The 27,982-nt window shown below is 38.2% G+C and overlaps 1 protein-coding gene across 5 annotated transcripts in view; it reads left to right on the top strand.

Annotated features, from left to right (window-relative positions):
• PHF21A (PHD finger protein 21A) overlaps positions 1–27,982 on the top strand; it is a 125,705-nt gene that overhangs the window by 75,825 nt on the left and 21,898 nt on the right. For all 5 annotated transcript variants that reach the window (XM_088057518.1, XM_014251976.2, XM_005522463.3 and 2 more), the window contains 2 exons: positions 22,716–22,916; positions 26,621–26,875. In XM_088057518.1, coding sequence (XP_087913644.1) covers positions 22,716–22,916; positions 26,621–26,875 — 456 coding nt within the window. The remainder of the gene's footprint in view (positions 1–22,715; positions 22,917–26,620; positions 26,876–27,982) is intronic.

Raw genomic sequence — 27,982 nt, forward strand, 5'->3', positions numbered from 1 at the left:
GCGCTTGGGGAAAAGAGATGTACTTTTGTATTGTCTTAAGCTGAAAGGGGAAATTAATGTCATCTGTCACTTTTTGGGCAAGTTCTCCAACCACAAGGACATGTGCCACCAAGCATTGCTGGAATAATGGGGGTAGATGCCCGAGTGTGCAGAAAAGATGTGATTTCAGTCATTCTTTCTCTTCAGGACTTCCTTCAGGCAGATTAGGACTGATGGGACTCCAGGTGTTGTAAATACTTCTTTTGTGTTAGCTCTCCCTAATTGTAGTGTACAGAGGTTGCCCCAGCATGGCTGTCTGAGTCTGTGTGTATTAGCCAGGATGAATCATCTGGTACCACAGTGTGGAGCTCTGCTGCACTAGGCAATAGGAAAAAAGTTTAGAAAAGTGAGGATGAAGTAAGTTGACATTCAGTAACGCCAGGAGCTAGACTGACTTTTCTTGTACAATGCATTTGGATCCAGTTCAGGAATGGCTATTCCTCACATTTCACATGCAAGTGGTGACAAATGACTTTGCTATCTTTTTAGGTTAGAGGCTTATTTACAGTGGTTCAAACTGCAGTTTTTGCTTTCTTAGTCTCTCTATTAGTTTAGATGAAGCAAAAGTAGAGGAGACTGAGTTGGTAAATTGCCATTACTTTTCCATTTCTCCTCGGTGTAAAAAGTGAAGGCTAAAAACATCTTTTATACAGCTTTATTGCTGTATAGCTGAGGATGAATTGTGGAAAGTGAATTTACAGGAAGTAGATTCTTTCTCAAATTAAAAGCATTCTTTTATTTAACTGTTGTGGTTAGTGTATTTTTACTGTTTTATTTTCCTTAAAAGTATTAGGTTCCAGGAAGACTTTAGACAAAGTTAATATTAATGAGTAATTTTAAAAGAAAAGTTTAATTATTAATAACACCTCAGAAAGTCAGTAATGTACTGGAACAAAAATGGTAGCTTCCTGAAACAAGATTGTTGGAGTAAGGCTCTTCAATCAATGATTTCCAACAGTATCCCAGAAAACAATTTAGTAGAGTGCTCTGTTCAACATCTGGCTTTCTCATTTTTAATACCTCTGTTCTTTCTGTTTCAACACTTTTTTTAAAAGGTGCTTCTGTTTTAAGTAGAGACATGTCTTGTCGAGATGAAACAGAAAAATGGTTACATTTCTGTTTGATTCTATGTGTTCTGATAAGTTTTCTTAATTACTACATTGTTATTTTTAGCTAAGTTCATCCTTGCACTTTCCTTATTTAAACTTCCTTTTCACAGGATTCTAATTTTATCTTGAATTTTTTTGTAGCATATTCCTCTTTACATGTTCAAACCTAAACTGAAGGATAAAAAGGTTGATGTTTTCAATCTTTTTTGCATTCACCAATATCAGTTTAACTCAGCTCTTCCCGCTTTTAAAGTCTTATTTTTGCTTAATAATGTAAACAGACAGAAGACCTAGTTAGGATTAAAGTCTCTAGTATATGAAACAGTTGTACTGACAGTTGAGTTTTTTCCCCTGGAAACAGTGCAAAAACGTCAGGAGAGAGGAAAGGAGGAGTTTTTCCTAAGTGCCTGAATACATTTAACTGTTTTATTTATAAAGTTTGGGAGCAGCAGATTAATCTCAGGACTGTGGAGTTAAGAAAAATCAATTCTTGTTCTTTGCAGTGCTGGGGTTTCTGCTGACCCGTCAGCCCCTTGGGCTCCTGCTCCCACAGAGCTGCTGGGACAGAGGAGGGCGGTGCCTCAGCCTCCACACACAGTGACATATGGTGTGTGGGACATCATCAAAATACATGAGAAGCGAGTGAAATTTCCAACACCTGTCTTCTGTTGTGTGTCCATGTAATTTCAGTTATGCTATTTTTGTCAATGACGAATTTTTTTTTAGAAAATATTCATGTGTATTAAATCTGACAGTTATTTATGAAAGAAAACTAAGCAAAAACCCACCAACTAACCAACCAACAACAGATTTTGCTACTGGCTACCATAATAAACATGATACTTTCTCTCCTTGAGCAAGTGGATTACAGGAAGGTTTGAAACAAGGGCCTTTCATTAGCTCTCAGCATGGCTCTGTCTTGACGGAGTTAATGCAACAGTGGGAGAAGTAACAAAAGCAATTTGTTGGTGTGTTTGCCAAAAGTACAGCTATTTTTAAAGTAATGTTTGAATGTGCATTGGATTTCCTAGAACCTCCTCCTATTTTGAGTAGAAGCACCAGATTAGAGCTGTGGTTTTATGCAGGACAGTCAAATATATGGATTTGACCTGCCAACTTAAATGCTGACTGGGTGAGTCTTCTTTCTTTTGTAGTTGGACTGTATTTCATGTCTGATATTGAAGAAATACCCTTGTGCAATCTATGGTAATTAATTTATAAGGTAAAAAAATAATGTGTCACCCTCACAGATTGAATGATTTGTGTCCATGTTCAATAATAAAATGTTAGAATGAACAGAAACACAAATAGGAGTGAGTGAGCATTCCTTGCCTTAGAGTTCACCACACTTTCCTTAAGGCCATGTATTTTGTAGAACAACCTTCTTCTCAACTTCTGCTTTGTGGCTCTGCATGTTGAGGGGACTTACTAACTCAAGGTGTGAGACATTAAAATGTGTGATGCTGGAGAGGCCTGGAGTACCTGTTGGACAGGTACTGGCACACATCTCTGAGCGGTGCTTGTTAAGAGTCCTGACAGGTCAGTAGAGGAGTCTTTGCTTTTGAGTGGGAAAGCTTTTGTGTGCATGGATGTGGCTGGGCAGATTGCTGTTAGGAGCATGTGGAAATTAGTATTTGTTGTCAGGCATCTTGGCATTAATCAGATATCCATCTTCATATGTAATGCAGGTTGGAGCAGGGTGCCAATAACGCTAGGGTTGCAGGGTTGATCCCTGTACGGGCCATTCACTTAAGAGTTGGACGCAATGATCCTTGTGGGTCCCTTCCAACTCAGAATAGCCAGTGATTTTGTAAATCATGCTTTGCCAGAACTCACAGAAATGCAGAGCCAGATTTCTTGTAATATTAATTTATTCAAATTTCTTATATATATGTGTGTGTGTTTGTTCTGGTTATGTTCTTCTCGTCTGAGTACAGATGAAACTGGACCAGCCTTTCCTTTAAGTTGGAGGAGCCTGAAAGCCTTTTGCTGAACACCTGCTGGGCTGTACCTCCATGGGCCGCAAGAGTGGATAAGTCTGAGAGTGGAAGTAAAGCTCAGCCTTGGTTGTGCCTGGCAGTGAGCAGTGCCCAAACTCATGTGCTAGCTGTGTCACATCTAGGAAGGACACTCATGTCTTGGTGGGGTGCCTGGGCCGCCCTTCCCACTGGCTTTTTCCAGCTGCCATGAACTACTGGAGCGGTGCACAGCAGCTGGAATGGGATTGGCAATGCAAGTCTCTAAAGTCTTGTTCGCTCTTCTGTAAGAGCCTATGCAAACGCCATAATGTGCATTAGGAGTAAATAATGTCACACAAGAGAAGTTTAGTGCCGACTGTGGAGTTAAATCTAGAACAGTTTTGCCAGGAGATGAGCGTGAATGAAAACTTTACAGCGTAACAGTAGTGCTTCAGTTTCAGTGCCGACAGCTTTAGGTGTGGTTTGAGATGGGAAAAAACCTCATGGGAATTTAAGTTCAACAGTGGCGGTGTGCTTTTTATATCGCTGCACATTTCCATCTCCGCTGGTGCCTGCTGGGGATGCAGGAGGAAGGCGGAGCGGGCGCTGTCCCCGCTAGATGGCGGCCGTGCCCTCCCGGCTGCGGCGCCCGCGGAGCCGCCCGCCTGGGCGGGACGAACTTGCGCGTCCTCGGCGCCGGGGCACACCGAGCGCGCCTTTGTAATGACGGGCCGAACTGCTTGGATGCTTTCTCTGGTTTGTTACCGTTCTAGAAAGTGAAGGTCGAAACTTCGCTGCACCGGGAATTTTCGCAGTATCCTCCAAGAAGAAGAAGAAGAAGAAAGTTTTATAAAGCAGAATTGACAACTACATGATTTGTTAGCCATTGTGGTCGTTTGGCCACGAGAAGTGCAGTAGAAGAGATGCCTTTTTTTAATTTTTGGGTTGTTTTAGTTTGGTTTGGTTTTTCGTGGTATCCATTATTTTTAATTCTCTCTAAGATAAAGTTGTGAGGTTTTGGAGATTTTTGTTCTGTAGCAGTTTCAACTCATTTAAAAAATATGCAAAACTTAGCACTTTTTTGTTGTTTTTTTGAGGGAGGGATGGGGCTAATGTGAAGGACCTACTCATGTGCACTAAATAGGTAATTTCTTTGAAGACCAGGTCTTGAGGGTGTCAGAGTTTCTGCTACTAACTTCTATGTTTTGTTAAAGTAACTTTTTAGTCTTACAATGCAAACATCCTGGCATGCAAATTTTTCAAGATGCGTGGAGCAGCCACTAGTTTGAACAGCATGAGTTTATTTTCAGTGCTTATTTTTTAGTGCCAGAATTGCACTATTCAGATTTCTTATTCTGAATATCATTCTGACCCTAATTAATTGAAAATTAATACAGAAACATTTGTAGATCAAAGTTTTGGAGAGGTTTTTTTTTTTGAAGTGTGCATATATTGTATAATTGAGTAGATTTGGGAAAAAGTACAAAAGCAGAAAAGAATAAGCAGAAATATTTAATTGATTTTTGAATAAAATACAGCGGCAAAAGTATTTAGGTGTGTCAAATAGTCTAAACTGTCTGGAGTTTGTGAAGACAGGGTACATGCCAAGCATTACTTGCTCAGTATGTTTGTGTTGTTGATGGTGCAAGAGATTATTTTTTAATTACAGGATTAGAAGAGTTGAATACCATCCTAGGTACAAATTCCTTGTAAGGGTTACTAATCAGTTATGCTGTTGTGCTTGTGTGAAATTTATAGCTGGACAACCCAGTACAATAGCAGATGGTGTGCGACTTGCAAACACAACTTTAATCAGTGCAGTATCACTGCAGAGTAGAAGGTCATGCTTTGAAATGTGTGATTGGCAGTAGACATTGTGAGAGGAACCCACTTACCTGGTTATTTGTCCCAGTCTCTTGATACTTACACTAAATTGTGATTAAAGTAACTTCAACTGTATGGCATCAAGTAGCTTTTTCACTGCAACACTACAGTTCCTTCCTACTTACTTCCAGTCCATTTTGCTCTTCCTGTTAAGCTGTTAAAATTTTAGTAAGCATTAGCACTTTACAAGTTCTCTTTTTCATTATGCTGCTCCTTGTCTTTTGCTTTCTATGTGAAACACAGGTAGCAGTTATATGGGATGTGGAAGCACAGCCCCAGCTGTATATCTGAAGTTTAGCAGTGTAGTCCAAGTTTAAGGCTAACCAAGCCCCTCCATGTCCTTAGACACATTTCTGTATCCTCATGCGTCTATTGCAGCTAATTCCCACTGACTGTGCAGAGTTTGCGTGTATTTTAATTTTTATAATAGATGTGTAATTTCAGCCCTCAGCTCTTGCCCCTGCAGTACTGAGGCACTCTGGTCATTCTGCAGGAGCTCCTTGCAAATCCCTGAATCACTCTTTCCTGAAATGCTGTTAGCATCACCGCAGTGTGTCTCCCTGGCTCTTCTTGCCATTGCACAAGTCAGGGAACAGAGCAGAGCAGGCAGCTTTTCTTCAGCCTCAGCCTGCCATGCCACGTGCCAGCCGTGCTCCTGTCAGCAACAGTGAGAGCCCTTGGAGTGTCAGGCTGTCGTGCTTCCAGGGGGCATGGCTTTCAACAGTGGGCGTTGAGGTGGAAGAGGATTGCTGATGAGCAGGGGCTAACCTGGGAATCTCAGAGCCCACCCTGGGCATGTTCTGTAGCTCCATGGTCCCAAGGTCCCAGCTCAAGTGTTGAACAGGAGGAGAGGCTCAGGCACCAACAGGTGGCTCAGCCGACCCGTGTGAGGGGTGGTTGTTCTCAGCTGGTAGTGCCAGGCGCTCCTGAGTGATGAGGTGGCACTTGCAAGCCAGACTGGAGTCCTTCTGTAGATAGTACTGGGTATCAGTGCTGCAGAGGGGAACAATTTATGAAGAGAGAGTGTCTGCAGTTTTAAATAAAGTGTTACAACAGCTGCACAGACCCAGATTTTAAGGTTCTGTGTTCCAATTTTAAATGTTACAGTCCCTCTAATTTTGGATAATTTTGACTAGGCACAGCTGTTAAGCCTTTCTCGCTTCCTTCTCCCCAAAGAACAGAAGTCTTTAAAAGTCTATGGTTATCTGTTGTAATATGAGCCTTGCTGGCTATCACATATTGAATGAATGTTATTAACTACCTAGTGATTAAGTTGGAAGAGAGAATGGAGAGTAACTTGAAATAGGACAGTGGCTGAATTGAAAGACAATGCCTCAATTTGTAGCAGAAGATTTTTCAAAATAATGTGCCTAAAAGTACACATTTATTAAGAAATTCTTAAATTTGCTTTGTTTTGGGAACCATTTCTATAAATGTCACATCTGAAAATCTTACAAAAAAGCTTTTACAGGTGTTTCTTAATAAGACACTTTACTCTTGTTGTCTAAACTAGCTAGCCTATTACAGTTACCTTACAGGACGCAGAGTTAATCAATGCCTTTGGAGAAGTAAGATCACCTCACCTGTGTAGCATCAGGCCAGTTAAATTATGAAGTTTGAAATTTAAATTTAATTAATTTGTTTAAATTACTGTGTTTTTGTAGCTTTATTCATGTTTACTAAAATAACTCACTGTTGCTAATTTAAATTCCTGAAGTAAAATATGAGGTATTTTCTACATCTGAATGTCTTTTGCAAAATGTTACAAAAGTCCAGATCAGGGTAAACAACACAGACTTGAACCATATCACAAAATATCATTAAAAAGTTGTAGCATTAAACAAATCCTAAAAAACATGGATTACAAATTTGCCAGTTCATATTAAGTTAAGTAAATTGATAAAGTCAATTTTTGGGATCTGTTTTTTGCTTTTAATATCTGATGGTAATTTTCCAGCAGTCTAGTTTTAATGAAAACATTTACTCACGTAAATGAAGGATTCAATTTGCTTGTGTTGACAATATAATTTATTTTCATAGGGAAAAATCCTTCCTTTCTTTACCACCTACTTTCTGAAATATTTTGGAATGTACCAAGGAAATGTCATCCTTCCTTTAACATTCATGTTTTGTTTGGGTTTTTTCTTTTATTTTAGTTTCTATGAAGTAATGTAAACTCTAGCTTAATTTGATCTGGCATGCCTGCAGTTGAACATTTGTAAGTATCTTGTATTGTGGCCCATCTGGGTTGTCATAGAAACCGGAGACCTCCATCCTCCTCATTGTTGTTGAAAATGGAATGCAAAGAGGGCATCAAAGTGACATTTTTTGTTCTACAAGTGAGAGCCCTGTGAAGATCCAAACAGAAAGGATTCTTACTGGACTTGTGCTTCTGTGGCCTGTTGTAGCAGCTGTTACAGAGCACCCTGTTTTCTTGTGGATATCTAACAGCTGGGCAATAGAAAAAATGTGAGCATCATGAAAAAGCCAAGCTTGTGTGGTTAATCTTGTCCACAGCTTTTTCCTCTCTATCTATTCTTGATGTATTTGTCTTGGACTGGACTGTAAACTAGTAAGGAGATCAGAGCATGTTACTGCAAATCATTTGCAGTGCAAGGGGCTGAAAGAACCAATTATGTAGCACGTCCATGTGGTTTAATGTTTCTCTGTACTGATCTTCTATTTTCCAAGAAAAAACAACCAAATACTTCTGGCAAATGCGTTGAAAGTTTTCACTTGCAAAATAGTAGAAATGCAAAGTGATCATTCTTCAAATCTGTATGCGTTTAGCAGATACAATTGCAGCATCACACACGGCTTCCCTTCCCCCACAGATGCTCCAGCTGTGTACTCAGCAGTTCTGCCGGCATGCTGGTGAATGGTCCTGTCTCCTCCCCAGGACAAAGAACCTTTGAAATCGCCGCTGAATACTCACCAGTGCTGCCAATTGTGCATGATTGTGGATTTCCAAAATGGGTTGAGAAATAATTTTCTAAATAGTAACTTCCTCATCGACCGAGAGACAGGCTCTGTCAGCACAAAGGGGGCACAGGAACAGTTTGGTTTTGTGTGTGGGAGAAAAATCTTAGTACAGTCTGTTCATGCTGAGCATGCTGTTGCTGGCCTGAAAGCAGCTGCCTCTCAAGCCTCTGCTGCTGGTGCAGTTTCTCAAGCAATGTGGGTCACCGGGCAGGCTTCTGATCTTCTCTAAATTGATTAAGAAAATCAGTTTCTGCTCCTGTGCAGAAGATGAATCCTGTACTTCAGAGAGCCTACGCAGTATGAGAATCTGCGATGCAAGAGTTAAAGGCTTGGAGCAAAGCCCCCTCTTTCGTCGTTGCTCTAGTAAATTGGAAAAGGAAGATGAGAAATGTGGAGGCAGAATGCTACAATCCTGCATTATTTGTCTAGCTCATAATAAATACATTCAAAATGCAGAGTAGGAAAAGGCCTCTGAATTATTATTACTGTTTACATAGTACTAGTATATGTTAAATATTTCAAAAGATCTTTGCAAACTTGGTTTTCGGCCTACAGAGCATTGTGTGCTAATCATACAACCTAACAGCAAGGAAGCAAAATAGGAAAACCCATTAAGAATGTGGGTCTGTGGGGTTAAATCAAGCATGGTTTACTGCTCAGTTCTTGCTTATGTATATATGAAATATACATGAAATATGGACTTTTTTTTTTCAATGAAAATACGTTGGAAACAATCTCAGAGTATTCCCTGCGCTATTACTTGTGTCACTTCAGGCGTCCCTCTGGGCATAGGCCTGACATATCAGTCAGATGGGACTTTAAAAGGGACTTGTATGACTGAAGTGTGCCCTTTTTTTCAAGTCATTCTGATAAAATGCAATCCTTTCTTCTATAAGCCCTCCCTGGCAGTGAGAAAGGACTAATTTTTGCTTGTTTGACTTCACTACTTTTCAATTCAGCTTTACACCATGAGTGCTTTTTGCTTGTGCGAACCTGTTTTTTCTTACTCTTTTCTGTGTTTCCTGATTTAATTTTTTGATCTTGTTCTTTTGTTTTCTTCTAAGCTTCCTCACAGTCAGTGACAGCTTGACTGTCTTTCTATGCAAACAGACAGACGTGTTTTGGATTTACTGTGATTTTGATATAGAATCATAGGATAGCCTGGGTTGGAAGGGACCCAGAAAGATCATCAAGTCCAGATCCTAAGTGAATGGTCCATATGGAAATCAAACCCATGACCTTGGCATTATTAGCACCATGTTCTAACCAACTGAGCATGATCATATTTATATGATCCTCCAAACAATTGCCATCAAAGTCCTACTGGGCTCATAATTAATACTGGATATACAGTGCAAAGTCAAGTATTTCTGTTTGCATGTTAATGGGTTGGAGGTTTTTTGTTTTGTTGTTTTTTTTTTTTTTAATTTCTGCAACAACTATTAAAAATTGACATTTTTGTTACAACTGGTTGATATTTTCTCAGCTTTTGGTCATGGTGTTTCTTTTTTCAAAGTAAATTTAGGTCACTGTTTACTTACATGCACTTGCATGTATTTAGTGGTATAAAAGTGTGCATGTGTAGGATGGATCTTTTGAAAGCCTCTTTGCTTACATCCTGTCTCAACTCCAGATTAATTATAATAGAGGATAATTTTACCAAAACAAACAATTAATTATGCTCTATTTTCTTGAATATGTGCCCTGTTGTATTTGTTAGAAAACAAAAATAAACCCCAAAGCTTGTTTCACCAAACCAGCCCTGAATTTCAGCATCAACTTGGTTTATTCAGAGGTAGCGTGAGGGAAAATATTTTCTCGGTTGCTTCTTTCATCTAATAGCCCCTCAGCCTCAGATCCCACAGAACCTGTTCCCTAGTATTGAAGCTCCTTTTGGCTTCTCATTTTGTGGAGGTTATCTGAGAGATGTTATGTGGGGGCTTATTTTTATGAACAGGAGTTTAAAAGGGTAAACATCACATGTATAAGACTTAAATTAAACTGTTGTTGCGAAGACAGCTCAGCTTTAAGGTAGTTTTCTGGGTTAATAATAGAGCTTGAGATCGCAGTATGAGTAAAGCTACCAGACCTGAGGACACAAAGCAAGATGGCTTGCTGTAACAACCTGTGCTTCAGTTGCTAGGTTTCTGTAATCTCACAGTTCTTCTCAACAGTGCAACGTGTGATTCCTTTTAAAAAAAAATCCATCTGTGTGAAACCGTGTGGAGGAAAACTACTATTTAGTGATTTACAGCTATTAGGGACAGATGTTATATGTGTCTTTAGAGAAATATGAGATAGACCCAATGATGCTGTTTCTTAGAAGTCCGTGAGTTTTGAGCTAGCCCTTCCAAACAGATTCCCGATTGAATTATCATGCAAGAAATGCTGAGTGAATGTCAATGAAATAATACTTCTGAGTTTCATTAAGGCTGTCTGGTACCTCCTAGTGCAGGTTTAGCTTGTCTGACCAGTTTGTAGCAGAAATGTGTGTATCCAGTTATACATTGCGTGTTCTCTGCAGTAAGTAGCAAGTCAAACATATGGTGTGAAAAAGAACTTGCACTTCATTATGTGATGAAAATATGTTTAATGTTTTTGTTTATTTTTTTTTCTAAAGCTAATTTGCCTTTTAAATCTAATATGGGCCTGAAGTAGCACAGAAGAAGTGTTGGTCTACTCTAAAACCACATATATTATATTGAGAACTGCATAAAGGAGATCTACAGGAGAGCTTACTTTCTCTTTCTTACCTCTTCATGCTGGGTTAAAAGGATCTATTCACCCACCTCATGGGCCTCCCAAATGCTCAAGAAATCTTCTCCACTGATGTAATATAAAAGGAAGGTACTTGGATTATTTTTGAGAGGTCTTCTGTACAAAGAGAATAATAAGACAGTGCAGAGCAAAATAGTTCCTTTTGAAATATTTTCTGAGAAGTGTTGGGAAAAATAACAAACATTACCAGAAAGTTCTGAAGAGGTACATTTCTCAGGCGATTGGTTAAAAAGGTCTCCATCAGCTGCAACGTTGTGTTCTTCAGAGGTGAGCATAGCCCACTTGTCAGAGAACAGTATTCCAGATGGGGTTAGCAGTGATGGCTGACTGCTCCAGGAAGTGGAAGTGTGTCTTAGAGGTAAGAACTAACTGTCCTCTGTCTATTCAGCTTTCCTGAGGCAAGCCTCAGTAGCCTGACAGTTTTAGATTCACTGTAGTTGATCACATCTAAGAATTCTGAATTTCTGTCCTGTATGACAGGCTTAGATGATACAAGTTAAATTGCATTAAAGACTGAATTGGCATCTTTAGACTAAATTTAAGAAAACTGGAGAAAGGAGGTCCAAAATCTATTATAGATGTAGAAGGTGGGCATAACAGTTTTTAATGTCACCCTTGTAAACCAAGTTTATTCAGTTTACTTTTAGGTGGGTGCAGTAGCAGTATTTACCTTCCTGTTATAAGAGAAGAACCACCTCTGTTCTCTTTGTACTAGAAGGGACCTTTGACAACCTGCACAAGAGCTCTGAAATAAAATTCCTGAACCATTCTAAACAAGGACAGGGCTGGATTCATTGCTTGGCTTGTAGCACAAACAGATTTTGTTTCAGACACTTCAAACTTACCAATTCTTAGAAAACAGCAGTCATTTCAAAATATTTGCTGAAGGTTGGGAAACCTACAGTAGAAGTAAGTTATATATATTTATGAAGATACATGCATATGTGAGTATCAAAATATGTTAAAAACCAGGAGAGGTGTGCGAAAGGATAATGGAGCTAATAACAGAGTATTGCCATCACTCATTTATGTAGACCAGTTCCATATACCACTTTATGTTGTGAAGTCATTTGAAACAGTTAAAAAATGCAAGGGATTATGTAAAATGTCATTCAAAAGTGCAGATTTTGTAATGTTTCATTTATTTTTAAAATAATTTGGATTCTGTTCCAGATTGTTTACAATCCCTCCTTCCAAATTTGTTTCCCTTTTATCTGTGTAAGCATGTGCTGACACTGTTACTCAGTATACACAAATGCTAATCTACCTTCATGCACATGGAAAATAGCTTTCCTGGCAGTGAGTTTAAAACTCTCATAGAATACATTATTAATCGAATAAGTCTCTCTCTTTTTAGAAAAGCTGTTCATTTATGTGGTCACTGTTGAGAAGGTTATAGAGAAATATAATGCTGTTTGTAAGCTGTGTGCTCTTCAGAACATACAACAAACAACCCCAGATACTGAAAGTGAATTTAAAAAAGATTTAAATTTCAAAAGTAATACTCTGGTTGCATACACTAGCGTGCTCTAATTGTAATGTAATGACAACTTCTTTCCTATTGTCCTGCGTGCTTTAGTGCTCTAAATACATTTCTCTTGGCAGGCCTTTGCAGTGAGGTGAAAGTGTGATAACTGTTGGGTTCCCCATTGTGAATAATTCCCTAGTTCTGCATTTGGCTTTCTGATAGATCATGTATCTCTGAAGTTCAAGGGGTAGAGTTGTGAGGGAAGTGGGTAGGGTGAGGCTGGTGTCCATCTGTGTATAATTCAGCTGAATCTGACTGCAGCTCAGTAACAGCGCCAGCGCAGCTTCTGCGAGGGCTGCTGAGCTGAACTGTTCCTTTGGTTACACGTGCTGGACTTGCAAACGCTGCCGAGCCTTATCAAACACAGCCAGTTGGTGCTGCTGGTATGAAAGCACAGGGGAGCTCTCATGTGGAAGGTTAATGGAGTGTAATTAGAAAGAAGAATGAACTGCTCAACCACTCTATCTCACTCTACCTGCACTGAGAATGACAAGTGCTCTGATCTTTTATAAACCCTGGAGCAGAGGTTTAACAGTCTGAAATTATGACAGTATAACTGTCGAACAAGCAGGCACACTGTGAAGAAGTAGTATGAACTTATGGGTAGGAATGTTTATATTCCCTTAGTGGACTCTATTAGTATGTTTTTCATGCAGGGTATTGTCCGTACTTATATAGAAGGACTCAAATCCATTCTCCTCTTAAGTCTCCATTGATGTCAGAAAGATCTTTGTGTGCCATTTGTGCCTTCTTCTTGTCTGCATATCACATAACCATTACCTTGCAGGATGAAGTGATAGCACCATCCTAGGGCTTTGATACCAAGGCATTAAACTTTCATAAAGAATTCTGGTAGAAGCAAGAACAGTTACTGGGATTTATATTCCAGGAACTAAACAAAAATTGAGATTACATACATAAATCGAGATTGGATACTAGTGGCTGATCCTGTGAATTAATTTAGGTACTATGTATGACTCTTGAAAACTATCATGTTCTTGAAATGTTTATCTTTTATCTATAGCATGCAGTTGTGGTTTGTTTTTTTTTTCTTTTAATAAAATACAGGTGAACTTTTATTATGAAACTGCAACTAGGAAGTAGAGGGAAGACACCTCACATCATTTCCAAAAGACAATGAAATTACTGATTTAATTTCCTGCATGTTAGAGGGCATTATATTCTACCTCAGTAATCTTGTCTGATGTCTTGATTCAGGGAGAATTGGACAGTTTGGTTATCAAGTGTACTAAATTTTGGTCTTCCATGTATTTGTTTTTCAGACAACAGGTGGTGGATTATACTGCCAGATATTTTGAAGGCCCTTGCAATGTCAGCAGGCTGATCATGGGGAAGTTTGCCCAGCTAATTCTAGCAGGCAGTCCACATCCTGCATTGCAGTGGAAGGGAAAAAATATCCCAGCAAGTCTGACCTGGAGAATTTTTTTTCCCATTCCAAGTCTAAAATCAGTGGAAATCTAAATATGTAAGAAAGGTGTACAATAAAAGGCAATCAAAGGAAGAAGGAAAACTTGCTTTGCTTAGCCTCTTTTTCTGTACCTGTGGTCAGTATCTTGTGTTTCAGAAGAAGGTGAAAAAAGAACCTTGAGTATATTTGGTTGTTTGTGCCTCTGGACAGGTTCATGTTCTAAAGAGTAAGGCTGTCTTTATGTGGAGTTTCAGTGCTGGAAAAACGTGCTGGGAACAGTGATGGCACTTGCACTGTCCCTCATAAGAGACAAGAATGAGCAGAGGCTTCCCAAGCCCCAGATCCCTCTCCCCCTCACATCTGCTAAACAGTCTGCTCCAAAGCTCAGATTAAGCATTTCCTTTGGAAAGTTGTATACCCTTTTTCTAGAGACTTTAAACCATGGTAGGCCATTACCTCTCATATTAGGCTGGTCCAGCATTTAACCATATCTGCATCTTATTTCAAGGTTGATACAGAATCATCATCTTACATTTCTCAGAGAAACTAAAAATTCTCCCATCGTTGGATTTCTTTTCTATATATAAATATCGGTAGTCAGTGAGTAGTCACCTCTCAACAAACTGGATATGCAGAGCCTCAATAAGCTTCACATTACACAATATAATTTGTTGGATCCTTGATTATGGTTGTGGTCTTCCTTTGGACTGTCTCCTGTACCTCTGCATCCCTCAAGAATAAGGTAGCTTTCCATTCTTTTGGGAAAACGCCTGTTCTTGGGTGTTTTAATTTAGGAGCAGTGGTAGTTCAGCAAATCTTCAGTTGTTGAGTAGTCCTAGCCATACTTAGTGATGCACCTTTTGTGCCAAGATAAACACAGTCCTCTCCCCATACCTTTTAAATTGGGAGGGAAAGGAAGAACTATGGCTTTGTTTTTGAGTGAGTCACTGTTGTCTGATATGCAAACCTTGATACAGTTGAAGGCCAGCAGTTTGGAACTTCTGCAGTGATTTAATTTGCTGTCTTCTGTATGAAGCAGGCATTTTTCTTTGTTTTGATTGTCCTTGGTTAACTAAAGAGAATAGGACAGCAGGTATGTATGGCTGAACAGAACACTTGTACTTGATATATTGCTCAAATTACTGGGAAGAAGAGAAAAATCTCTCATTTGAGTGCGGTGAAACTGATTTTTGCTCTAATAACTGTTTCAGCTTATGAAGTGGAGATCACCAGTGAACTGGGATGTGATGCTATTAGTCATAGGTTTTAATTGAATTAGCACTAAACAGTATTTACTTGACAACGGGGAGAATGCTGGTGTTACTTTGTGACATTTGTAAAGCAACCAAAGGAAAAGGAAATATTAGATGCTGTTACCAAAATCAGAGTTATCAATAGCGGGTTGTATGATAGAGTTTGAGCATCCAGATCTTTCTGTTCACAAAAGAATGCATTTCCATTCCGTGGTTTAGTAAAACTAGTCATCTTTCTTGATATTTATGATCATGCATTAGGCACATGAGCATGAACTGTGTGTGTTTCCTTTCGTGAGGAAGGGAGGAGGTGTGATTCAGTCATGAGAATTGCTGTAGGATGCACAAGAACTGAAGCTGACTAAATTTTAGTCAAGGACTGTGATACTGTGAACATTAAAATGTGCAGTAGTGTGTTGTAAAATTACTTTATGACTCTCCTTTCCCTTTGAATTACTCAAAATATGAGGAGTTACCAGATTGAAAAGTATACTTCTCTTTAGGCTATTTATTTCTAAAACATGAAATAAGTTTACTTATTTAAATTGCTCTACTTTGCTTGCTTAATGCAGACAAATTCAGTTTAAAAGATGTCATGTTATGAGGTAAATCACAGATAGAGAAACAGTGGGACTGGCCTGGTAGTGATGTTTAGCTTTAGTAAACAGTGACTGTGTATAGATGCAAATGGCTTTCCCATGGGGGTAGCTGTTCCTGTGTGCTCTCCTGTGTAAGAATAACAATCCACAGTATTTTTTGTTCTGAGATTTTATATTGCAGATTTCAGTCTATGACAGATTTTACAAGACCACATTACATGCTTCTAGTAAACTAGGTTCAGTTGAAGATCATACAGACTTTTTTTTTACATTGAAGTACTAAACTCTTATTTCATTTTTGAAACAATATCTAGATAGCTTTTTTATTTTGGCCTTAAGAATTTTTTTTTCCTTAATGAAACAGACAAATGGGGGTAGAACAATAAGATGGGCAAGATAAAATTAAAATGAACACCTTTTCCAGTGTAGTCAGCAGTTTAATTCTTTAATTTCTTCAGTGTTTTCGCATTGAGCTTGTCCCCATATCCTTTTACCAGTTTTTTTTGTACTTGAAAGAATTTCTGTAGAGGAGAAAGACCTAAAGCAAGATTTTGTCAAACCATGTCAAATTAAAAAAAAAAAAAAAAAAAAAAAAAATCATTCCTTTAATTTCATTATTCCTTAATTACATTCAAAGTATTGCACTTAACTCTTTCCTGCTCTGTTTCTGACTTAATTCCCCATTCATTAATTGCTTCATTGTTTAATTATTGTTGCTGTTCTTGCAAATTTATTTCTGTTAACATATGTGCTGGGGTAAGAAGCTAGATATTACAACTAGTTAATATGTAAGCTGCAGGAAAACATTATATGTGTGCTGCCTCTACTATTTCATTCTCTGTACTCTGCTTTGTGCAAGAGTAAATATTCTAAAACAAGAAGACAGTGATGCATAAGGCATTTCATGGTACAGCATTCCTTTCCAAAAATTAATTGGTCTTGTGGTGCTGCAAATGGTAAAAAGACACAGTACTGAAAAGAAAGCAATCAAGAAGTCACATAAAGCAGAATAGCACAACAGCCATTTTTTACAATTTTAATTTATAATTCTACCTATGCTTTTAAATTTTAAAAAAAATTAAGCATTCTCCCCTGTTAAGAATGAAGGAATGAACATTATTTTCAGAACTATCATAATCCACTTCTGAATGATTTCTAGCAGCTTTAAGTGGTATTTCTCTGTCATAAAGGAAATATGCAGCATCTCTTTCAAAATACGTATGTTCATGTCTGAACAGTGTTTGTTTTATAATCACACCTGTAGGAATTAATTTAAAATATAATTGTGATAAGTCTACCAGCATTTTTAATGACAAAAATACTTTTCACATCATGCCTATCTAATAATATTCATCTGACGTAACATTAAAGTAGATTTTTATTGAATTAAGTTTTATGTAAATTCCATTTTACACAAGGTACCAGATGCCATAAGTCAGAAATTGTATTTAAGATATTAAGACTGTAAAGCAAACTTGTGAATTTGGGGGATACCAAAACTAACATTTCTAGGTTCATCTCTAGTGCTCATCAGTATTGTAAGCGTAAGTTCATCCCACAGGACCATCATGGCAGAGGGAGAAGCATTCAGTTGCCCTCACATGCTCTGCAACCTCTTTCAGACATGCAGAAGTCCTTGTGTCTTTGTGCTGCTTTTAGCTGTGTTTTCTGTGAGCTGAAAGCAGCATATGCTCTTTGGGACACTTACTGGAGTGTTGGCAATGCAGCCATTGACTGAGTAAGATTAGATACCCACATACTTTAACTAAAGCTTTAAAAAAATAAAGGTTTGTCAGCTATGAAAAGAAATAGTGCACATTTCAGTGATGATGCCCAGTAAGGCATTCGAGTATGAAGGTGGAAGTGGCCTCCCAGTCCCACTGCTACATTTCCATTCAGCATTCAAGAACCTCTGCCTCAGGGGGAGCCTTTTCTGAATGAAAGATATAGATGCCATTTTGATCACCTTTAAGAAGCAGGAAATTGTATCACTCTCTTTTCTAGAAATAAAATTATTTCTAATTTAGTTGGTTTAGATTTAGTTGATAAAAAGATCTGGCTATAAGAGAAGCACAACACAAGTGCAGAATTCCATAAAAAACCAGGATAACCACAGAAACAGCTGAAAATATTTCTATAGTCCTTAGATCATTCTTTCAATGGAATTTAATTCAAGGTGGTTTTCTACAAAAGAGTTTTTTTCATTACTGGTTTAGATTCTGCGTCATCAATTTCTATAATTGGATTTCGCTATTTTAAATTTTAGATACCATCTTAAAGCAATAGATGAGTGTACAATTACTCTCCTTGCTTGTAATCTTTCCATTCTCAAATTCCACTCCCAAAATGCACCCTCTTTGCAGGTTAAAGACGAATTGTACCAGATCTCCAGAATCTTTTAGCTTCTTTCTGCCATGGAAGTTCTGGCATCTTTCTCTTTGGGTAGTGGCAGGGGATAGGACTGACAGAGAGAAGGAAAGCTGGAAAGGAGGATTGCAGAGTAGTGAAATTCCCTCCATCCTCCCCACTTTCCAGTTGGAGCATACTTGAAATCTACTAATCTGCCTCTTAACCATTTCATTCACAGCAGCAGGCAGCTTTTATATCCCAGAGAACATCTTGGTCATTGGAGGGCACAGGTAACAGAGGATCCATAATAGCTGACTTACTGAGATTGGGAAAGCAGGAAAGAGTGTCACTGGCAGGCAGCTGAGCATTTCAAACCACATCAGCTTTGGTTTTGTGGTATGAAATGTATGCATTGCAAGGTTATTTAGTACACTAGTTTGCTCTCTTGCTTTTAAAGTAACTTTATGTTTTATTTTTTACTGATTTTTGAAGTTTAAAAGCAGACCTTTCTTTAGATATGGATGTTTTTCTGAACATGTTTCCTGAAAGAAGAGGAAAATGTGTCACCAAATACAACCAGGGATCTAGTATTTAAAAGAGAGGTGTACTCAGAGAACTATTTTTTGCTTGATTGACTGATTAAAATGGAAATAATGTGTAGCTAATAAGGATAAAAACCTTAAACCGTATTTTGTTTTAAGTTTGCTCCAAATACTTTGCTTGTCCTATAACAACATATTCATGGTAGTTTTTATATGAGCACAGGGATGTCTTTTGGCACAGATACACGATCAAGAAGATCTATTTTCTGCTTAATCAAACCAAAATAATCTTCCAATGCTATGTTAGGATCTGGCCTGTGGCATGAATGAGAAAGTGGTATAGCAAAATGTCACAATATTGATTGCAATTATTAACTTTAAGGAAGGGTCATATAAGATGTCTTGGGCTCTGAACTCAGTGGTGTGAACAGTTCCTGATGAGATTAGTGATAAAGATGTCAAGACAGCAAGCTCTGAGATGATGTAGTGTGCTTACGGGGCACTGTTCGACAAATGGGTTTGGAAGTAGTCTGATAGTAACTGTCGCATAGGGCTGGCAGTTCCTTTTTTGGGTAGAATACAGTTTGGAAGAAAGGATGAGATTATTAAATTCTTTCACATCGTCAATGTAAAGAGAGAATTGGCATTCAGTTTTGTGGAAGGTTCAGTAAATTTGAGAGACAAATGCTTTTCATACATTCATATTATGTCAGGAAAAGAAACTATTCTAGGAATATGAGAACTAGAGCTTTAAGACATGCAGAAAACTTATGTTGTGTGCATGATGATGTGTTTATGATTGAGTTAATCTCAATTTAAAACGTTCAAGTTGTCAGTAAGAATTAAATTAAATATTCTTAAAGAGAAGTGGGAAGGAAAAATGGCAACGATTACATTTAAAGAATTAGGAATATTTCTTAAAAATTTTGTGGTACAATGCATAGAGCATTCAGTTTCTAAGACATGCAGCTAGGACTTGATATCAGCCTTGGCAAATCTCAGTCATACAGACCATACTTTTTGCGGCACAAACGGTCTTTAAAATTGATTAAGAACAGTCAAATAACTGAGGAACAATTTTAAAATGCAGTGCTAATGAAGTCTGGCAGTAAACAAGAGTTTCTCTCATAGCATCCTCCCGTTTAATCCCCTGCTGAAGGAGGCTCTGCTAAGGTAGCTGCAGACAGACACGTGCTGGGCGCTTGTGTGGCTGCAGAGCAGCACTTCCAGCAGGATGCCGGAGGAGCCGAGCGCTGCGTGTGGAGTCAGACCAGCGGCGTGGGCTGAGCCATGCAGAGGGTAGCGCTGAGGATGGGAGATCTGCTGAGTTCTTGTGTAGGTGCAACCCTGAGAGACTCGTCTGGTTTTGTTAATTCAGCTATGGACTTTGAAATATGTTGTTCAGAGTGTCTCACTTGATAATTACGAACAAACAGATAATCCCAACAGTCTTGCAGAGAGTAAAATGATTTCTGTAGTTTCAATGTGGTATTTTTACTGACAGTTGGTAGAAGCAGCTTATTAAACTGCATAAGCAATTGGCATGCAGTACAAACTTCAGTTTTACTCTCTGAATCTTAAAAGCATTAGATGTTTCTTCCAATTTAATATCTGCATAATGGATATGGATGGCAAGATATGCTGCTGCCAGGCAGCTCTCAGCAGCCTCCAACAGGGTAGCGTAGACTTCCAGAGCAACGGCGTTTTTCCACTCACATTATCCATCTTGCTCCAAATATGCTGAGCCTCAGTTTTTGCACAAGGCACTGATACAAATAGTGCTTCTGTCCTGTTTTACCTCATCTCTGCAGGCCATGGTTCAGGCTTGGGGGTGGAACAGGCAGTGTGTGAATGCCATGTGACTCACCTTGCTCCTGCTCCCCTGCTCTCCTCGCTGGCTCTTGTCCTGCTGTAGCAGTATGGCAGAGGAGTCCTCAGACTGCCTCTCCCCCCGACACTTTTTTTTTTTTTTTTTTTAAATCCTTTCACTGATGTTCCTCCAATTGTAAAGAACAAGATGGGAATTCATGCTTGGGCCATTGCTGCTGATTTCCTCCAGCCAGGGAATCAGTAGAAGAGTATCATTATCCCTGAATTTCATACTGGCAGCTGTGGAAAACAAAAACTCCCTTCCTGTTCATGCCGGGTATGGTAATTCTTTAGCCTCCTGTGCAGCATATGTGCAGTCCATTTTTTGGCAGGTATTCTATAAGTACATTGCATTATTTCCTCTCCTACTTTGCTGCCTTCTCTCCTTCCCCTTGGGTTACTCTTCGGAAATGTGTTTTCAGCTCTTGTATATGCTTGCTGACGCTGCACTTTGATTTGCATGTTAACATGGTTGATCTTTTCAGAAAGCAATTTTAAATCATTGTTCAGTTATTATGTGTATGAGCAAGCTGATAGACACAGGACATTTAAAACTTTGTGAAGTATCAGAATTAGGGAAATGCCTTCTGCACTTCTATTATTTTATCCTTGTTTCAGAAGGGAACAAACAATTTATAGCTTTTTGGCTTTAACAGCTTTTAGCACTTCGCTGGATGCAGGGTAAAATAGTTCCTTCAGGCTGCTGTCCTTTACTAACTCCCTGAATTTTCAGCCAGACTGGGCCTGTGTTTCTCCTGTCAGAGCTGAGCAGGCATCCTCAGCCAGTGCTGTGGGTTTTGTAGAAGCCAGGCAGTCCTTCTTCTATACCTTCAAGTCACTGAATTCAGTCTTTTGCTAAAAGGTCAATCATGTGAGCTCACACATTTTGACATTATGAAACAGGGATGGGGGGTTTGTTGCTTGTGGATTTTATTTGGCTTTTTAAAGTTCCAGTTTTCAAATCTGCCAATTTGGGAGTCTGCCCTTTTGTTATCTTCTTCTGGGCTAGAGGTATGCACTTACTGTGTGAGGCATCATGCTGTTTTAGCTCATCATAAGCAAGATACTTAAAATCATAAGTCTACTGTATATCCACAAATGAAAAAAACATATTTTTTTAGCTTAGAATTTCATAACCATGTGTGAATGAAATTTGAGAAAAATATTCTTCCAGTTGTAGTAAATAGCTGGATTTTTTTTTTTTTTTTTCCTCCATCTGTACTATACTGTGTCTGGATGCTAATGCTTCAAAACAAAACAAAAAAATCAAAGCATTTGGTATTGTCAAAATGGTTGTGTTATTTTTAACTTCTTGGGGCAACCCACTGTCAGCACCTGGCTCTGGTAGAGGTTCCCTGACCATTGCTGTTTCCACCAGAGCTTTCTTGGTTCAGCCTGTCCCATGCCTGTTGGCTTCATTGTCCTCTTCCAAAGGCAGCCTTGTTGTGTAATCGCTTGGGAACATGCATATGATCTTGATCAAGGGGGCTTAGGTATATAGCTAAATCTTTTTAAAGCTGTTCAGATTCGGGGGTGGCTAGAGTGTAGGTAAAAAGGTTCATTTTTGGTCATGCCAGCAGAAGGCAAAAAAGTCACAGTGTTTTCACTGTTGTCCACACTAAAGTATAATATGAACAGAAATTGTGAGCCCTTATTATCCATGCAGATGACATGTATCTTATACTGCGAGTCACCTGGTCTGCTCTTAAATCCTGTTACCATCTAAAGATGCACGATGCCTACCAGGAGAAGAAACCTCTTTTAAAAATAATATCAAACTTCAATGGAAGCTAAAATGTAATAGAAAGTCCCTAAGCTGAAAGAAATAGATCTGTGCAATTTTCTTCCTGTGTGGGTAGCCCTCTCTATTTGTTTTTCAGTTGACAATAATATTGAACAGAAGGACCATGCATCCATGCCCTTCCTGGTGCCCACTTTGTACTCAAATTGGCTGTCTCTCACTCATTTTCAATGCCTGGTACAAAATGACATGCCTATTGCCTTGAAGTCAGCTGGGAGGCTTTAACCCAAAGTTCTTTCTTGTCGCTGTTTAAGAGTGGTGCGTGTTTGAAGGAGTCAAAGTACGTAGAATCATGTAAATACAGGTTACTGAGGTCTTGCAGTGGTTTGTGAATAGGCCAAATTTTGGTCAGTGGGTTTCCGCAAGACCAGTGAAGTCACCCTGCTGGGCTGTAATACTCCTCTGTGGCAAATTTTACACTGTGCTTATTAGATAACACCAATACTTAAAATTTCAAAGAGAGAAATCCCACTAAGCTTCTGTGCAGTTCCATATTTACACTAAATAAATGTATCTTTAGGTATTATTATTTTCTCTAGTATGTGCAGCTAAATAACTGTCATCATTTCTGTTTATGATTTTGTTTATCTGGTAGAAAAGAGTGGTGGAACAGCTTCGAAAGAATTTGATAGTGAAGCAGGAACAGCCAGACAGTAAATTTCAAATACAGCCATTGGCACAGTCAGAAAACAAACTACAGACACCACAGCCACAACCACTACAACAGCTACAGCAACATCACCATCAACAGCAGCAACAGTCCACGGCACCCTCTCCAAACGTGATAGGATCACAGGTAAAAAGCTACAATTTTTTTTTTTTCTTACTTAAGGTGAAGGTCACTGAAAATTAAAAAAAGGAAAAGCACAGAGAGAAGACTGCAGACTTTCACTTATGCCTGCTAGTGTACCAATATGAATTTCTTCTTCTATGCATATGCAGATAATGGTCTTCTGGATTTATTTTTTTTTTTTTTTTGGCAAAAATCTCCAATCTGGGTTTAAAAAGCTGTTTAAAAGTTGAATCATAACCCCACAGAAAAGAAGGGTGGCAGGGTCACCTTTCTTAAAAATAACTGAAAGTTTAGCAAATGACTCTGTCTTTTCCCTCGGTGCATGAATGAGTCTGACCATACCTAGTAGGTCTCAAGAAACAGTAAATACTTTACACACACTGTATGAGGTATATGATTAAAACCCTTTATTTTTAAATTACTAACAAAATGCCCTCTACAAATGTGAATAAAATGCAAGAAAACAGTTCTTTCTTCTTTCTGCTTTGTTCTTAAACAGATGTAAGTAATACTAAATAATACCTGAGTTTTCAAGGATTTGTCTAAATCTATACACTATACAGCGTTAATTGCAGAGTTCAAGTTTTAGAAAATAGGGTCTTTATTGGGAAGGTGAACTGAATTTCAGTTTGGTATAGGATTAGAGACATAATCCCAGAACTCAACAGAGAAAGTGGTTTGTTTAAGAGGGGAATTTCAAGTTTCTCTTGTTCCGTTATTTGAATTCACAAAAATGTGCTAATAAAATAACTAGAAAATGCAGGGAGGTGTTCTGTAAAAAGAAGTGGATATGAAGTCTTTTTTTCCTGTTGATGCATGGGGAGCTCCTGTTTACCTGGATAGGCAGATGGCAGAATTCACCCATGAAGTTTGCTTTATGCACATTGCAGTGAATCACACCCACAGCTTTGATCAGTTGTGATTTTCATCTTCCCATTTTCTGAAAACAGAGAAGAGAGAAATGGTTGGGCTGTTACTTCTGTTGTTAACTCAGCAAATTGATTTGGATGCACTCTAAATGTGTTTGTGAAGCTTAGCTAATTGTATTTTTGAGAAAAGTTTATTGAGGAAATGAAACAAACCTAACTAAGGAAAATGCGTTTTGAGCAGCAACATCAATATCAAAGCTAAAATGGAACAAAGAATAAAATATTACTATGTCCTAAAGTATTTATAGGCAAACAATGGATCACTGTTGTATCAGTGATCTCTGTTTCTCAGTCAGGAAACATGAGAGCAAACAGTTTCATGTGTTTCTCAGTATTCTACACTTTGCATTCATTCATTAACTTCCAGGTCATCTCCTGGGTTGTAAAAATAGAGGTTTTGTTCAAAGTTAAAGAGCCCTCTAGTGAAACAGTCAAAAAACTGCTACACTCTTCTTCCTACCACTGGTACACTAGTGCTTGGAAAGTAATTACAAATTGGGAGGCAGGTTGTCCTGTCCCTTGGATAAATAAGCCAGCTTTTATCTTTAACATTTTCCTGTTTTTATTTATGTGGGTAAAATAGTGAAGTATCCTCACTTGTTTCTGTACATTTTGCATGTAAGGTTGTGCCTCTGTCTTACTGTGTCTCGATCTCTTTCAGCAAAGTAAAATATTTTGTCTCTCTATGAAGTTTGTTCCTGCCTGTATTTGTAAATAACACATTTTTCAAGGCTATGTCAGTACAGAGAATGCTTTCAGTAATTGTTTTCAGAGTAATCAAATTGAGGAATTAAGGTATATATGCCATAATTAACAGTGGCATTTTAATACATATAATCTGTCCAGTAAGGTCTTTTAAAATTTTCATAAGCAACAAGCCTGCTAAAAGGTCATATTATTGCAATATCATGTGCAATAATGCAGATTTACTATGAATGCCACTTCAGTATGAATTAATGCATTGACTACTTTTTAGAATAAGCCATCTAATTAATGCTCAGCAAAGTAACAGGGATATTCAAGCTCTGTGATCTTCTGACTGAAACTGTACTCTGAGTACTTGCAGAGTTAATAGAACCCCTTGGAAGAGTCACAGTCTTGTATTACATGATTGATTACATCTTTCTTTCAAACGTTTATGGTTGAATGTAATGGTTGTGAAAATGATGCCATGTTACATCCCATTGGAAAAGCTTGAATAATGTTACTCATTATGGGAATGGAGCCTTTTGCTTTGGGGAAGGTGCGGCAGAGGTGCAGCAGAGGTCGATAAGCTCATTAGAGCTCAGATAAAAAGTTAAGAAAGTTGTGTTGCAACAAGGAAAATTTAATTATGTCTGGATTTTTCATTAATGTATAAAACTGAAGTATAAATTATTCCTTGATTTGGCATTATACAGTGAATTTTTTCACACTTGTGCATAATTAACAAATTAGGGGACATAGTTTAATTATTACAAAATTAGATGTGGGAAGGTAAACTGTGTTTTTGTTTATGGGAACAGTATTGGTGAAAAGACTGAAGAATTCAACTGGAAATATTTTATTAGAAAAAAGATAAAGGTCTTGTATGATTAAAGTCAAGTAGTTTAAATCAGGTATGTTCAGAACACAAATACTGCCTGATCCCTGGTTTTCCATTTTTTCCTTTGTAGAACATAGAGCTGACATCAGGAGGGAATGGTGGTTATATAGTACTAAGAGCATTTGATCATGCCACTTAAGTTTTGAAGATGCAGTGCCATTGGTGCAATGGATTTTTTACACCAAAAAATGGATTTTTTTACAAGTGAAAAGAAAAAAGATCATTTGCCATTCTGTTGATTGTCAGTTGTCATGAGTTTTCTGTTTGCATCGTGTTCTGGTTTTATATGGAGACTCTCACCTTGCTGCTTTTTGAATGAGATTTGTAATATCCATTTGCCTTAGCATCTTGGAAGACAGTACATTTTAAAACAAAACTGTGAAATAATAGTTGCTTCAACTTTGGAATTTTGGGCATGATATAATCAGGCATTTCAGATAAATGCTGGTGTTAAATAATTCCAACCCACTCTTTTTAAAACAGGCCAAGAGTAATCATGGTGTCAAATACATATTCCAAAACTAGCCCATGCCACAGAAGTTAAACTTAATTGCATGCAGCTGGGCAGACTAAGAGCCAGCTCTTACAACTTCAGGACAACCCTACTGATACTCTTAGGAAAGAAAGTTCAGTGCAAGGTAATTGTATGTATTGCTAAAGCTGAGACTGGGATGCCCAAATTAAAAATAAATATTTTTGTTTTTAAAGAAACCAACTTACGAATGTTTCCCCCCCCCTCTTCCTCTGATGGTGAGGATCACTGTAACTACAGTTTCCATTTGAAAATAGGAGTTTTACTCAGTGAGAAGCTAGTTTGCTGCTATGTTTCATAAACCTCCACCTTTTATGCTTGATATTGACAGTGCATGTTTGGAAGTAATATGAAACTAAAAGATCCAAAATGCATATGCCACTGCTAACACTTAATTTTAATATTCTCAGGAATTTGTTTTGATTCAATCTGCAGTGCTGCAGGTTATTAAAGCAGACCGAACAGGTACCTCAAATGAGAATGCTTTCTAGCTATCCAATTTTCAGAGGCATAAGATAATGTGCTTGTCTGAACAGCAGGTAGATAGGCTCAGAGCTGCCTTTTCTTTCTCATGCTGTCTATTGTTTCTGACTAACCAACCCACGTCCTGTCTGATACGGAGTGTCTCTGTCTCTTACAGTGTATTTTCTGTTTCCCTTAGAAAACTGTAACTACAGCTTCTATGATCACCACTAAGACACTACCTCTCGTCTTGAAAGCAGCAACTGCGACCATGCCTGCCTCTGTTGTGGGTCAGAGACCTACCATTGCCATGGTTACTGCTATCAACAACAATCAGAAAGCAGTCCTCAGCACTGATGCGCAGAATGCACCAGTCAACCTCCAGACAACAAATAAGGTCACTGGGCCAGGAGCTGAGGCAGTCCAAATAGTGACAAAAAACACAGTAACTTTGGTAAGCGTTTAATGTGTTTGCCCTGCAGATATGTGTGGGTTTGGTTAACAAGAGGGCTATTGGAAAAAAAAAACCAGTCAGGGTTTCTCACAGAAAGGAGGATAGTAGGGACATGGTGTGAGTCTTCACTAGCTGACATTGCTAAAGTGATACTCTATAAGAAAAAGATCTTCTTTCCATGTGGGTTGTTATTACTGTTTTGCTTTATAGGATTAAATCAGTGATGTCATCACCTCTGTGTAGTTTCCCCTGTTAGTAACTGTAGTCATGGGGCAGTAATGATTATTTTGCCCTTATTGAGTCTGTATGGCTGTGCTCTGCAGGATTCCTACTCTTTTCTTAGGCAAAGGAGATGTCAGACTTTCTTCATTTGATCAGTTTGGGTCTTCATCTTAGAGTTTTTTGACTCAATCTCTTGTTCCCTTTGCATGATAAAGTCTCTGGTATTAGACACATCCCTTAAGTTTGCCCACTACCATGTCTTCACTCAGCACGTTTTCAAATGTATAAACAGCATCTGTTTTTAGAAACATGTATTTTGGAAATATAAATTTTGTGCTTTGGCTACATCATACAGTCTTTTCCAGAATAGTTAGCCACCTAGAAATAAAAGAACCAGTATTTCAGAACTGGATTATGTAGGCTTCGTGGTCTGGAAACCAGGTATTATGTAACAACATGATAGGGAAATTTTACTTCTGAAGTAAAAGCTATGGCTTTATTAAACATAAATCTGATTTATCTATATTTATTAAAATACTGTTTAATGCAGATGGAAGTAATTTTGCTTCCTAATGAGGCATATGTTTGTGATCAGAATAGAGAAGACTATTTGAGTAGAGATTTTTCTACTGTTCTCTTTTCTTGTGTCATCCGTTATACCACTGTCATCTGTTCTTTGTGTCTGTGCTTCATTTCCTTGCTGAATAACTTTGATTTGAGGAGGTAATTCTGTTTTAAAACTAGTCCATGATTTATGTTTCTGTAGCAAATTTCATCAAAAATATCAGAATATTTTCCTGAGTACTAATTAATCAGTACAAGACCTTTTTGAAGAAAATTGCAGTCTTACGTGGGTGGACAGAAGTATAGGAGGGTATAAAATAA

This window comes from Pseudopodoces humilis, chromosome 7 (assembly GCF_049639895.1).
Source record: "Pseudopodoces humilis isolate 2021_Gansu_Grassland_sample_001 chromosome 7, ASM4963989v1, whole genome shotgun sequence".
Lineage (NCBI taxonomy): Eukaryota > Metazoa > Chordata > Aves > Passeriformes > Paridae > Pseudopodoces > Pseudopodoces humilis.